Raw genomic sequence first — 15,322 nt, forward strand, 5'->3', positions numbered from 1 at the left:
ACTGATGCAAAGTGTAATAAGCAAAGCCAAGAAAACAACATGAACAGTAATTACAACAATGTCAATGGAAAGAACAACCACAAACCAAAAAATCTAAGGTAACTGTAAAAAAATAAAGATCAAACAGGACTTGAATGGAGAAAAATGAGAGGACATTCCCAACCTCCCTTTCATGGAAATGGGAGGTCCACAGGTGTTACAAATTGCACATATTTTCTTTAGTGTACTGATAAGTTATGTTGACTTTTTTTTTCCACTCTTTAAAAAAAAAATACCATTTGTCATATGGGATCACTATTTGGGAGAGGAGAGGAAGGGGGATTGGATATGTGAGATAACTCTAGTGGTACCAGAAACAGAAAATGAATGAATAAATATGTGTGTGTGTGTGTGTGTGTGTGTGTGTGTGTGTGTGTGTGTTTTAAAGCAATACCTGGCATGGTAAGAATGTATCAACCACAGAGGGAATTATTGACAGGGAAAGGCAAAGACAGAGCACTGGGGAACCTCTTATCTTAAAAGTATAAGAAAAGAGTAAGTAAATGAGAATTGATACAAGAGATAGAAGCATTAGTACTCATGTCTCAGAAGCCAAGGAAAATGTGTCCAGAAAGTAGAAGTTGCAAATAATGTCAAGTGCTTCAAAATGAAAATAATAAGCTTTAAATAAATAAATAAATGAAAGGCCACTGGATCTGACACCAGAAGTCAACACTGTCAACTTTTGAAATAGGCCTTTCTATCATGTGATAGAAACTGAGGGAAGCAGGGGAAGAATGAATGGGGTAAAGAAATAGAGGCATGAACAAGAGAACTGTTTGGTTCTGCACACATATATTGTATCTAGGATATACAGCGACATATTCAATATATATAGGACTGCTTGCCATCTAGGGGAGGGGGTGGAGGGAGAGAGGGGAAAAACCGGAACAGAAGTGAGTGCAAGGGATAATGTAAAAAAATTATCCTGGCATGGATTCTGTCAATAAAAAGTTATTATAATAAAAAAAAAGAAAGAAAGTGATTGTGTATGGCAGATGAGTGAAACATATTAAAGATATTTGGGGAAAAAAAAAAGAAATAGAGGCAAGGAGGGAAAAATAGCTTTTTTAAAGAATTATGATAACGAAAGGAAGAAGAGAGATCTTAGGATAGCTTAACTACAGAGAAGAGTCAAGGGAAGCCAATGAAGTTGGGGGAGGTTTTTTGGAGCAAGTTCTCAGAGAAGACAAAAAGAGAAGGGGATGGTGCCACAGATGGAGAAGTTGTCTCAATAAGGACTGAAGCTACCTATTTCTCGGAAAGAGGTGGCCAAAAAAAAAAAAAAAAAAAAAAAAAAAAAAGGGTGATGTTGAGAAATTTTGAATTGCAGAGAAGGAAAATGAAGGATTCTCATTAGTATAGTTTCACTGAAATATGAAGCAATGTTCTCTGCCATTAGGTATGGGCCATAGCAATGTGAATAAAAGCTTGAGTATGAGCAAACATAGTTGCACCATGGAATAAGATTAAGGCAGCAAGAGCAGAGCAGGACTGACAAGCAGCAATGAAGACCTTACTGAGGTTATTACCATAAAATTATAGAGGAATAACTCAACTTTTTTTCTTTTTTACTTCAGTCAAATGGTGAAGGACAAGAAGGTGGTGGCTGATAAATTATAAACATTGCGTGCCATGGATTCAAGGCTTGGTACAAAGTGAGAAAAATGGATTAGGAAAATAGAGTAAAAGGGATCAAAGGACAGACTAAGGTTAAGATGTCTGGTCTGCAGTACCTCTCTGTTCCACCTTGCCTTTAGTAACTCATTCCTGGCCAAAATCTCAATCTCAGCCACTCAAAAAGCAGTCTTGTACAGATGCCACCTATGGTCTGATACAGCATCAGGAAAAACAGGGATGGAAAAGAAGGAACAGCTTATTAAGTACTGAAAAGGAACACTGACTCAATAAAAACAAAGGATTTCAAATGTAACATAATTCAATTTTAGTTCAATTAAATTTAAATATATTTAAACCCTGATGTACAAGACACTCCTTAAGCTGAAATGTGAATTATGAAAAACAAAACTAATTCCTATTTCAAAACACCAATCTAGTATCAACAGTATCAGAGCACCGACCAAGAAAAATACCAAAATCATCAACTCATTAAAATTATTTTACTTAGATTATCAGCAAGTCAATACAAATAAGCAGGGCTTAATTGATATAAAACTATTAAAATGGATTAATTAGCTCAAAATAGAACCATTTAACACATTTTATCTTTTTGAACATATCTGAACATTAACTCCAGTGTAGAAAATCCTGATTCAATACTGAATTCTTAACATCACTTTGGTTCTGAAGATGAGATTCTTCTGGGTGTTCTTGGGATCCTGGGTGACAAATGGGAATCTGGCTGAACTAAATCTGCATTAAGAGAGAATACAGGTTGGATTAAAAAGCTGTTTTCACGTACAGAAGCTGCTTCTGATACTTTCTAGTGCTGAATATTCCTAGGAACCACATTAATATGTAACATTAAACTGGTTTTTAGCTCAAGTTTAAAAATTTCAGAGAAACTGCAGATTTTCAACAGATTTTCAAGAAAACATTGGTGAGGTTGGTGCAAATCTTCCCAAACTCCTTCTTTAAAGAAATTTCAGGCAATTATACTTTAATAATAATTTTAATAATATTGAGGCAAAGTATTACTTAATAATAATAAATAATAATTTTAATAATACTGAAGCAAAGAAATTTACATCTCACTTAAATTCTTTAATATGGAAAATGTATACAGTGATCCCAAATTATAACATAGGGCAGGAATCATCAAAATATTTTGGCATTGGGTAAAAAAAGGAAGAGCAGATCAGACTAGAAAAAATAAAAAGTAATTGAGTAATATTACCTAAGGAGAGCTACCTATTTAACAATAATTGCTGGTAAACCTGGAAAGGAGTTGGGTAAAAATTCAGTTTAGACCAATATCCTATATCATATATCACAAAAAAATCAAAGTGGATTTATGACCTGAATAGTATTTGATATCTACATAGCCTTTCTTTTTGTCACTAATTTCCCCATATCCCAAAGAAGCTAGTGACAAAAAGAAAGGCTAAATAAATACAATATTTACAGCAAAACTATAACAGAAGGAAAAAAAACTAAACAAAGTATACAAATGCTAAATACTAAATTATTAGAATAACAAAAATTAATTGTGGCAAATGTAATAGGAAATTATTGTATTATTAAAAACAGTGCAATCAATGCACAGAAGGATAGGGAAGACTTAGATAACATGATATAAATAAAGTAAACAGAACCAAGAGAATTATATACAATTACTACCACAATGTAAATAGAACAAAACAACTGAAACATAGCTGCCGAAGTATAATGACAGCTTGGTCCCAAAGAAGAAAAATAATAATATACCTCCTTCCTTTCTAGTGGACTGTTATGGAGGTGAGGAGCAATGGGTCTGAAACATTGCATATCATTTATATGACATGTTACTTAGCTATGCTAAACTTTTATTTTTATTTTTTTTAATTATAATAAAAAGCTTTCTAGACGGGAATATAAGGATTTCAGGAAAAGCACATGATATGAAAACAAAATATAGTAAGAAAAATAAAGAAAATAAAGATATCCACAATCAATCTACTAGTATTATGTGATCTAGTCCAATAAGCCCAGGGCAAAGTTCAAATCAAGTGAAATAACGTACCTCTTGTGTCATGAGGCCAAATATCATTACAATGAGGGCAACGTGGTTCAGGCTGAGATTTGAAATACTTTGCAGTGCAAGGTAAATGCATTTTAATTCCACAGGTTTCACAGAACTGGCCCTGAAATGAGAAAGACTGATCATGAAAAGTCGATTTCTCATTTTGCTTAAAATTTTTAAGTGCACTATGTATCTTCCTCCTTAGGAGTTCATAATTATTGTTATTCATTCTAATGATCAAATATTTTCTTCTGAGAGTTTTAGAACCACTTGGGCTCATTTCATCAGGATTCTATTTTCTAAGCCACAGGATGTATGTCTGGAAATGGACCTATGAGTAAGTCCCACAAATTGTCTGTGTTGTCTTGGGAAAGTTCTCCATTTTCACTTCACTAAAACTAACTGAACTAGATAATCTATGATGTCCTTTCTTGCTGACCATACTACCACAAATGTTCTTTAAGCACTTTCAGAAATGTACCACATATCTAGAGTTCTATCAGTCCACTAGATAGATTCACCCTCTTATGACACAGTTTCATGTACTTTCCAAAATGACTAATAACTCTGAGGGACAAACATGGCCCAATAATGTTCTATTTATTTGGGGGGGGGAAGGGGGAATAGCATGAGAAAGCAATGTTCTAACAAAAATATCTACAACATTTTAAACTGTGAACAAGGTATTATATGCAGGAAATTAGTGCTAGTATAAAGAAAGTTTTATTAGTAGAAGAATGGGTTCCCCCCCCCCCTGCACCTGGCACAAAATAGGGACTTAATCTTTATTGGATGGAATTTGGCCAGAGAAAAGCTGATGGGTTATCTTATGATATCAAAGGTCTGTGAAATTCAAAGCACCCAGTAGAATAGGATGGTAATCATGAAGGGGGAAATATTCTCAAAGATCAGTTTAAAAACTTTATATTTATTTACCTGAATGGCAAGGCTGTGGCAGATGTTGCACTTTTTGACATCTTGGTATGTCTCACATATATACTGATCCAATTCCATGATGCAGCGAGTATGTAAAGTATATTCACCATGTCTCTAAAAAGATAGTGAAAGCCAACAAGCATTTATTGAAGATTCATGGTAGAAAGATTTGGGGCGGGGGGGGGGGGGGGGGGGGGGGGGGGGGGGGGGGGGGGAAGAGGAGGGCAATAAAGAAATGTCAATAAATAAGCCCTTGTCCTTGAGACTGAGATATAGTTGTAGAGATGATACACACAGAAATTAAATATCAAAAACATTAAATAATATCCTGTCATTAAAAGGCAATGCAGCAGCATACCACACAGTGCCATAACATATTACTCATATTCCTTCTTTCATTTTATTTATAAAAAATCAATGTAGGCAAGGTTCATGTGAACTGATATAGAGTGAGTGTACAGAATCAAAACTATCTATACAGTAATGGCAATATTGTAAAGATAATCAACTTTGAAAAACTTAGTAACTGATCATCACACACCACTTCCAAAAAACTCATAATGAAAACATGCTATCTACTACTTCCAGAGAGAGAAGTGAAGGACTCAAATTCAAGCATTTTTCCTTCGATTTCTTTTTCTTGCTGTTTTTATTTTTTGAACATACTTACTCTGCTAATTGATTTTGCATGATTATATACATTTGTAATGAATTTTACTTTTTTCTGCCTTCTCAAAGGAAATTGAATTTCAGGAAGAAAAGCAAGGTAGTATAACAGAAACAAGACTGAATTTAGAGTGGATTTATCTGGATGTGAGACCTATCTTTGTCTAAGCTATACAAAGGAAGGTCAAGTGCTTTCCCTACCTCAGCCTGTTTTCTTCATCTATAAAAGGGGGATATTCAAATGGAAATTCAATTTCACAGTATTATTATGAGCAGAAAGCATTTTGTAAATTGTAAAGTGACATATATTGTGTGTGTATGTATATATAATTTACACACAGTTTTGACCACATAGGTTCCCCATAATGATGTGTGGATTAACACTTCAAAATGATCATTTATTCAAGAATATTTTATTCACGAATCCTATAAATCTCTTCACTTAAGTAAAATCATGTCCAACTAAGGCCAAAAAATTGAAACCACTAGAGCCACTTTGACTTTTGAGATCTCCTGAGCACACAGAATTATAGGATTTGTCGGTGAAAACAAAAAAATTAGCATTGACCTTTTCTCTGAAGAGACAGGGAAAAGCCACATCACTGCCCAGAAGACTCATGTTGCACACATATTTAGACACTAACCAATGTAGCCCAGTGGAAAAAAGCTCTACATCTGCAAAGGAGCATCTGAATTTGGGAAGCCCTGTTACATACTATTTGTGTGAACTTAACCATGAGATACATCTTCCATCTTCCAGCCTCACTTTCTACAGTTCTTCAAAGGGATGATTTCTTAAACCCTCTAGTGCTAAATCCTATGGTCGGTCCTACAATGGAAATCATACTTCAGAATTCCCTGAGCTAAGTGTTCACTGCTTCCCAAATATCATAGTTGCTTTGACTAAATAAGAATAGGCTGTTGAAATGAGGATTAGTGTATTTTCAAAAAAAAAAAAAAAAAAACAAAAAAAAACTTTGCATGGGAAGAGGAGGTACACAAAGCCTTTTATAACACAGGAAATAAAATGGCAGAGAACCAAGAGAAATCTCAGGAATTTAAGTAAGGGGTCCTTGAAGCTCATCTAGATCAGAGTTTCTTACACTTTTTCCACTCACAACTCCTTTTTGCCCAAGAAATTTTTATTCGACCTCAGGTATATAGGTATATGAAATAAATATACAAATCAAACATTTGCTTTTAATAAATCACAATTTCACAACTCCCACATTCAGATACAAGACCCACAGTGTAAGAAGCTTTGATCTAAATCACATTATTGATTTTGTAAAGGAAAAAACAGTAAAGGGAGGGGCTGTGACTTGTCTAAGATCACACAACTGGCCAATCAAACTAAGGATACTTCTGCAATATCCTTTGGTAGGCTTCCTGAAATACAAATAAACAGGATGAGGGCCTTAAAAAGATTAGAGAGGGGTTCTGACCATAAAGTAAGGATTTTAATGATTACTTCTTTTTAAACAATTAGTAAAAGCTCCCATTTAAGTAGCACCTTACAAAGTACTTTCTGCACAACTGTTCTGAAATTTGGATTATATAGGAAGAGACCTTGAAACCCAGGGGAAGCAGTTGGAAATGGAAAGAGCCCTGGTCTTGGAATCAAAGAATCTGAAGTCAAACATTTTTCCTTCTATCCCCAAAATGTACTGACCATCTGATATTAAATTTCTTCCCATTTCAGGTTTCTTATGAAATTGATCTTGGTCAATGTGTCAAATAGCAGAAATGTTCATGTCTTGGATATATTACACTACAGAGTAGGAAAACAATAATAGTTTACAACTATAGAGCATTTTGATGTTTGCAAAGTACTTCACAGAAGATATCTCAATTGACAGTCAAAAGAAGTGGCTTGCTCAGGTTCACACAGCTAATAAATGTTTGAGATAAAATTCAAATTCAGGGCTTCCTGACTCCAAATGACTTATCCACCTCTGTTAACCTGCTTGCACTAACTGTTCTAAAATATGATAGGGATATGATTATCAGTAATACTGGAGCTACATAGCTAATATAACAGGGTGTGTGTTTATGTGGACAGTAGAACACAGTGGCCTAAGTTGTACTGCCCTGACCTGACCTACATCTCACAAGCTCTCTGAATTTGCCCCTGGGGCTTCTCATCATTCTGGAAAGATCTTATTATTACCCTGAAGTACAGGAAACAGAAGAAAAGGGATGGATAATAATTCTTAATCCATAGACTGGAAAAATAGAGGAAAGAGATGGGGGTGGGGGTGGCAGTGGGGGTGGATGGAATCTTCAGTTCCTAAATTTATATCCTAGTTCCTAATTCTTACTAGACATTCAAAACAGTACTGGACAATAAAGTCCTGGACTCAAGAGACTCAAATTCAAATCCTGGTTCTACCACTGGCCACATCCCTGAATAATTCACAACATCATACAGAATCCTAGGAATGAGGATGGAAGGTCCTAAATAATCTAATCTGGCTGATCATTTTTTTAGATAAAGGAAACCAGGGTCTGGAAGGATAAAGAGATCTGTGCAGGCTCACACAAATAAGTAAGCATTAATCAGCTAAGGGTTTCAATGGTTAGAATGCTGGATCTATAGTCTGGAAGACAAGTTCCAATCTATCCTGCAACTAACTGTGTGATCTTGCTCACTTAAACAGTCTTCCTCAGTTTCCTCAATTATTAAATGTTGATAAGAACAGCACTCTATTTTACAGGGTTGTGAAAAGGCTCAAATGAGATAATAGGTGTAATCCACTTAGCACAGCACCTGAACCAAAGCAGATACCTTTCCCTGCCCTGAGCAGCAATCTGGGTCTGAACCCAATTCCAAATCCAGGGTTCTTTCAATTCCATATTTCTCTGGGTCTTAGTATACTTCTCTATAAAATAAGGAGATCTGAATCACCCATCTCTGAGGACCCTTCTAAAACTAAACAATTCTGATACTAGAAAGCACACTAGGTTAAATTTAATTCCTAGGTTAAACATTCTGCCGGCTCAAAATTTTGGGGATTTGCCTGTTTACTCATAAATATTAAGTACTGTCTTCATAGTTAGCTCCTCAAAATGCAAACAAACTGCTCAGTGCTTTAAAAAAAAAAAAAAAAAAAAAACCATCGTATTGTCTTGTTTTAATCACATCCCCTGAAAATTATCAGCCAACTTCCATGACATCAATGAATTATGTGGGCAGGGCTACTAAGAAGTAAGCTTTCCTTGAAAAAGAGACTGACAATGGTATCAGCAGGTCCAGTGTGTCGGCCAGAAACCACATGAGGAAGTACAGCATGCTCACCACACAGAACATGTCATGTTGGCCACATAGAACAAAATCGCCAGACACTCACTGGAAGGAAGCTGCTGATAAATGAGGTATCTGTGGCAGAACCTTGCTTTTCTGTGCTCCTGTCTGGGGTTTCTTGAAAATGCTATCATACTGTTACAAAATGCAGAACCAGAAGTTTTGTGTCAGCACTGAAAGTCCCAAAGGAGCAAGTATCTTTAAGTTCAAGCACAATCTGTAGAAAAATCTTTGTCTAGTTTTGCTTTCTTTCCTAAAGTAGTAGAATTCTTAAATCAGCACTTTAGAATAAACTCTTATTTGCCCTAAAAATCAATCAAAGCTTTAAAAATGGCCACAATACATCCCGGAGGGTAATTTACTTCTGAAAGCCACTTGTCCTGAACAAACTTCTGGAGTACGTGTTCCACTTCTTTCTTCCTCATTTTTTTGCTCTGAAGTTTGTCTGACAGGTTTAAAATATTGGTGGATGATGCATAGCCACTTTCTGATTCAACAATCAAGTCCATCTGCAAGAAATGTTTTACAGTAAATAAATTGCAAGTCAATATTTCTGACCCACTTTTAACATGATATCAAATCCCAAACTGGCAGACAAGCAAAGAAGCCTATTTCGTTTCTGTCGCATTGGAAAACTGGCTTAATTTTACATGTTAGCAATGTCTGTGCAACCCAACTGAAGTAGACATACATAATACTTGTCTACTTTCCTCCCTGGATGTTTGTGAAGATCAAATAAATACTGAATGTAATGTACTTTATAAGCACTATGCAGTATTTACATAATAGATAATATTGTTTACATTGTTAGTTACTGCATTTCTTAAAAAGAGATGAAAGGGAAAAATGCTTTAAAATAGTTGTTAACTGTTAAATCTTATTTTAGAAATCAGAGAACAGCACAGAATTAATTTGCCCTGCCTTGTTCACTCCAAAATTCACATCATAATCTGTCTCATGGAAAAATTATGGTAAGATAATCAAATGAAACACTCAAGTGTAATTCATCAATGTGGGTATCCCCTCCAATGACACAGCTTATGACCTATCCATGCTCATATATATTTCATTATCATCTCCAGGCTGCTAACTCCCAACTGATACATCCAGTCTTAATGACTCTCCTGAGATGGAGTAGCATGAGTTTCCTACTGCATACATTTGGAACTGAATGTTTCATAAGCCTCTCAAAACAGAATTCAGCGTCTTCTCTCTGAAACTCATCCCTCTTTTGGTCAAGGGCACCTGTTGTTCCTTCTTGTCGTCCAGGTTTGCAAATACAGCAACATACTCAACTCCTCATTAACTACAAGTAACTAATCAGTTGCCAAATTGTGTCCTTTCCATCTCCACAAAATCTCCCCTATCTGTCCCCTTCTCTATGTTCACATCATCACCACCTCACTGCAATCTCTTATCACCTCTTGCTAGAACCCTGAAAAAAAAAAAGCCTGTCTTCTCTGCCTCATGTTTCACTCTGCTCCAACTCATCCTCCACAAAACTATCAAAGGATTTTCCTTAAGCATATGATCACGAAATTCCTCTACTCAACAAACTCCAGGGTTTTCTCCTATCTCTACAATCAAACATAACTCCTCCAGCTTCTAAGGCTCTCCCTCAGCTGGCCACACCGTCTTTCCAGCCTTATTATACATTAAAGCTCCTTCTTGCACTCTATGGTCCAGCCAAACTGGTCTTTACTCTGTGCTTCACACAGGTGCTCCTCCCATCTCCTTGCCATTGCAATGCCCCCACCTACTTAGAATGCACTCAATCCTCACCTCTGCCTTGAAGAATTCCATGTTTCATTCAACGTTCAATTCAAGCACTACTTTCTTCCTAAATCTTTTTCTGCTCCTCTCAACTGCTGGCATACATCCCCCAAAATTATCTTTTATCTAGCACCTCCTTTGGAGAAGGGGCTACTCCTTCTTACCAACTGCCAATCAATTGCCCTCCAAAAGGCAGGCAAGCCATTCTAACTGAAACAGCATGTCACCCGGAAGGAGGGATGGGAGGCAGTGTGTACCAGGCAGGTGAGACCACCTCGAAGACCTTTTCAGGACCTGATAAAGACAGCTCAAGAAGCTGAGCCCAAAAGCTCAATGGTCTACAACCATCATTGCGGGAAGCAACCCCTGTGTAAATGCAGTCTAGCAGCTCCTGCAAGTGCTAGAGCCATAGCCATTGAAGAACTAGAAAAGAAAGTTCTTGCCATCCAAGATTTTCGTACCATCAAATGGCTGAACATCAGACACTGGAAATGATATTAAAGAGTATCCATTACCTTCTTTGTCCCTCCACAAAGGACTATGGATGTTCCATCTAACTTCCAGCTTAACTAAACCTCCTATTTGTGTGGTTTCCTCCAGTAGAATGTGAACACCTTAAGAGTAAGGATTGTCTTAGCCTTCTATTTGTACTCCTGTTGCTTTGCACATTAAGTGCTTAATAAACACTTTTGTAATTCATCCATTCATTTCTTTTGTATATACGTATGAGGCCATGTTTTTTCCCCAGTCTAGATTTTAAGCTATTCACAAGGACTGTTGGACTTTTGCTTTTATATTCACAGTGCCTAACAGAGTCCTGGGATATTGTTGATTGACTGATTGATTGAGAATCTAGGGTCACCTCTATATTACAATAAGGTGTTCCAAAGACAGCTGGTCAGTAATCTCCCCAGAGACCATACAACAATCATCGCTGGGAATTCCAGATAAAATGGCTAAACAAAGATGACTACCTTAAAGGAAAAACTAAACCCTTCTTTGAGAAAGCTCCAATGATTTTAATTTAATACTAATTTATCTCACAAGAGAAAAACTAGTTTCCTCAATAAAGTTCTTCATTCATATGATGTATGGTATATGCCTACTTCAATTAATTATCATAGGTCAAAATAAAATGACATGCATCCCTTTAATCATTCTCCAAAGACTATTTATTAATTTTTAAAATTAGAGAGAAAAATTTTCCCCAATCCATTCTATCTAATGATACTTACAGTTTTTTTAAATAACTCCAATTCATTTTCTGCATAGTCAGATGCCACTTTGGTAGCTTCTGTTATTGCAAGATTCACCTAAAAAGAATAGTCACATTGAATGTTAATTTTTGTCCCTTCATTAATGACTAGTATGGTAGTACAACTTCTTTGAGCCTTGGTGCTCTTGTCTACAATAATATTTGCTCTACATACATCACTTTGTCAATCTTCCAATAATATAAAAATGTGAATTATTATCATAATTAGTTACATTTCTATGTTATTGAATAACTTATTTTTAACTTAGAAAAGACCTTAGAGAAAATCTAGCATAAATTCTTCATTTTACAAAAAGAAAAATGAAATCAGAGAATGGGAAGTCATTTGCCCCCAGGTCATAAGTGGCAGAGCCAGGATTCCTGACTCCAAGGCACTGTTATATCTCCTATGAAACTGAAAGAAGCAGAGGGTTATGAAATCTAACATTATAACTATGTTTCAATATAATTGGTTTCCTTTGTAATACCATGTATTTTATTTTATGCATTTAAAAACATTATTCTTAATGACCTTAAGAGAAGAATGAAAAGAAGGGGGAAAGAAATACACTGCAGGTGGAGGGGAGAGTAGTGGGGGGAAAGGAAATTATCTCACATGTTTAAGTAGACAACTATAAAAACAAGGAAGATGCAGTAAAGGAAGGAGTTGAAACTTGAACTTCACTCTCATTTAAACAAAGGAGAGAATGTATACATCCATACAGAGTCTGGGTATAGAAATAGATTTCACTCAATATAGAAAGAGGAGGGAAAAAGAAGGGGGAATTAGGAGAGTAGATTGAGGGGGGGACTAAACAAAATGAATGAAGAGGCAAATAATGGGAATTTGAAAGAGAGCCCACAAATTGGGAGATGGCTAAACAGTTAAAGTATATAAATGTGATGCAATATTATTATGCTGAAAAAAAATGGAAATGATTTCAGAGAAAGATGAGAAGGCTTATATGAACTGATACAGAGTAAAACAAATAGAATCAGGAAAACTATGTATGCAATGGCAATATGAAAAATACAAACAACTTTAAAAGAATTAGGAACTCTGATCAGGTAATAACCAACTAGGATTTCAGAGGACTAATAATAAAATATGCCACGTACTTCCTAATGAGATAAAGGGATAAGAACAGAGAATGAAACACATTGTTTGGACATAGATAATGAGGAAACATATTTTGCTTGATTATACAAATTTCCAACAAAGAATTTGTTTTTCTCTTGTTTCAATTGACGAAGGAGAGGAGGGGGTATGTAGGAAAGAAGTAGTTTTCCTGAATGAGAAAGTCAATATAATTATTTTTAAACTGGGTCAGAGTTTGTAGGGAACTTCAGAGATCATCCAAACTAACCTTCAATTCAGAAAGCATTAGGCCTATTACAATATCCCAAACCATAGTGGTTTGTCCAAAGTTATTCAGTGCCCCAGTTGCAGTTCCTTACTCCAGGCCAATGCATAGATATTATAAATTAAAACATCAAAGGCTTTTAGCTGTTAACACATAGTAGAATTTGCACTAATTTTGAAATAGAAAACCTGGAGTTAAAGGCAATCTCTAATATTTAATCCTTATGTGGCCTTCAGCAAATGCCCTGTATTCTTTCAGCCCAGGATTCAACTTCTAGAAGATGAAAGGTGTTTATACTGGTCTCAGTTTTAATTCCTATCCAATTATCCGTCTAACAACTGAATTCTCATTTATACCTTGTTTTCTTAATGAATAATCACAATTACATAGAAAACTATACCTCAATTTCACTGAATTACACTTAATTTAAGTAAATTTAGTGGGAAAGATTTTATACTTAAACATTTTGAATATCCAGTCAATTCTTTAGATGACAGACAAGGCCATTTCTGTTGTTAAACTCTCTTATGACAGAAACTCCTATATTTAGAGTCAGTTCTAAAAGCACTTTGAAATTAGCCTTGTTCAAAGAATTCATTTGTAACTCATGGAAGTTAGTATTCTGCAACTTGAAATCCATTTTCCCCTAAAAACATGATCAGCGTCCTAGCCAGCCCCTGAATGCCAGTTTAATTGCTCCTGCAATATTGTATTGCAAGCAGTATAATACACAGTGTTGGAAATGGAAGAGTCATTAGAAATGATCTGATCCAATCCCCTCATTTTCTAGAAGTGAATGCTGAGGTTCAGAGGGCAAACAATCCCTCAGCTAGTCATGGGAAGAGGTAAAATTCAAACAGAGATCTACAACCTCCTACTTCAGAGTTTTTTCTGTTTTATCAAGGTGTTTCCCATAAACACTATCAAAATTGGAACCTAGTCTAGGTGAAGGAATACAGAATCTGGAAGTGGAAAGGATCTCCCAGCCCCTTCGCATTAAAAATGAAGACTGAAACTCAGAAGAATTTGCCAAAGGTCAGACATCACTAGCCCTCCTGCCTTTCTTACAGCTTCTCCTCTACTTCTGACCCTGAAGCAACTACAGAGATCTGAGGTTTTCTAAAAGTTTTGACTGCTAGAAACAATAGGAAATAGAAAGAATATGAAATGGCTCCTTCCAACAGCCTGTTCTTACCCTTTCTTTCTCTTCTACTCTCCCTCCCTTTCCCTTCCCCCCCCCTCCCTCCCTCCCTCCCTCCCTCCCTCTCCCTCCTCCCTCCCTCCCTCCCCTCCCTCCCTCCTCCTCCCTCCTCCTCCCTCCCTCCCTCCTCCCTCCCTCCCTCCCTCCCTCCCTCCCTCCTCTCTCTCTCTCTCTCTCTCTCTCTCTCTCTCTCTCTCTCTCTCTCTCTCTCTCTCTCTCTCTTTGCCTTATAACCTATAGGGAAAGACTCAAGACTGGTATAGGTGATTGGAATGTATTTTTAATACTATAAGATGAACTGACATTTCAGAAGAATACTGAAACTCAGCTCCTAAATATTATATAACAGAATAGCCAGCTCTGGAAGTAAAAAGAAAACTAGGAAGAAGGCATTACTGAAAAGTTTTTTCACATATTTTTGCCTGGTACAAAACAATGATTGAGAGTTTCCCAAAAATATTAATTTAAAGTATGTTTTACTCAGTTCCCATTTGTGAAATGTACCTCAGCCAGAGGACTGTTGATTTCTCTTCACTCTGGTCACAAATGTTTCTGGTCAGACAAATCTTAATTGCTATTTCTGGTTTTCATGACCATTTTAGTATTGATACAATATCTTAAGTCCAGCCCTTCCCAGATGAGGTTATATGATGTCTGTTGCTGGAGATAGTTATCATAATGACTCAGTAAAAACAAGTTTGCAACTTATACTTTATTTCTTACTAACAAGAATTGAAATTAAGAAGGCTTTCCCCTAGAGAATTACTGTTAATGGCTTTCACCCCAAATAAACAGCAGCCCAGGACAATAACACTATAGTTTAGTCATTCTGTACACATCAGAAAAAATAACACGTTATATTTCCTATATATTTTAAGTTTGCAATGTACCTCAGGTAGAATAGGGCCACTGGTCTTCCTTAGACATAAATGAAAGCAAACGTTTCTCCTAAATCAGGGCAAATCCCCTATCCCTTTTTGTTCCAACAGCCCTAAATATAGAGTGATTCTAGAGTGACCTAGAAAAAAGGACCTCACCAAATCTATTCTGGTTATAATCCATTTTAAAGAGTCTCCTCTAGAGCTGATTCTAGAATTAGAAG

General features: G+C 36.1%; 1 protein-coding gene across 7 annotated transcripts in view; it reads right to left on the bottom strand.

Annotated features, from left to right (window-relative positions):
- Window positions 1–2,140: 2,140 nt before the first annotated feature.
- NSMCE1 (NSE1 homolog, SMC5-SMC6 complex component) overlaps window positions 2,141–15,322 on the bottom strand; it is a 58,352-nt gene continuing 45,170 nt past the window's right edge. For all 7 annotated transcript variants that reach the window (XM_023497893.2, XM_012543329.3, XM_012543331.3 and 4 more), the window contains 5 exons: window positions 11,636–11,713; window positions 8,990–9,136; window positions 4,658–4,771; window positions 3,722–3,842; window positions 2,141–2,412 (listed from right to left, as the gene is read on the bottom strand). In XM_023497893.2, the coding sequence (XP_023353661.1) occupies window positions 2,333–2,412; window positions 3,722–3,842; window positions 4,658–4,771; window positions 8,990–9,136; window positions 11,636–11,713 (540 nt within the window). In that variant the 3' untranslated portion in view covers window positions 2,141–2,332. The remainder of the gene's footprint in view (window positions 2,413–3,721; window positions 3,843–4,657; window positions 4,772–8,989; window positions 9,137–11,635; window positions 11,714–15,322) is intronic.

This window comes from Sarcophilus harrisii, chromosome 1 (assembly GCF_902635505.1).
Source record: "Sarcophilus harrisii chromosome 1, mSarHar1.11, whole genome shotgun sequence".
Taxonomy (NCBI): Eukaryota; Metazoa; Chordata; class Mammalia; order Dasyuromorphia; family Dasyuridae; genus Sarcophilus; species Sarcophilus harrisii.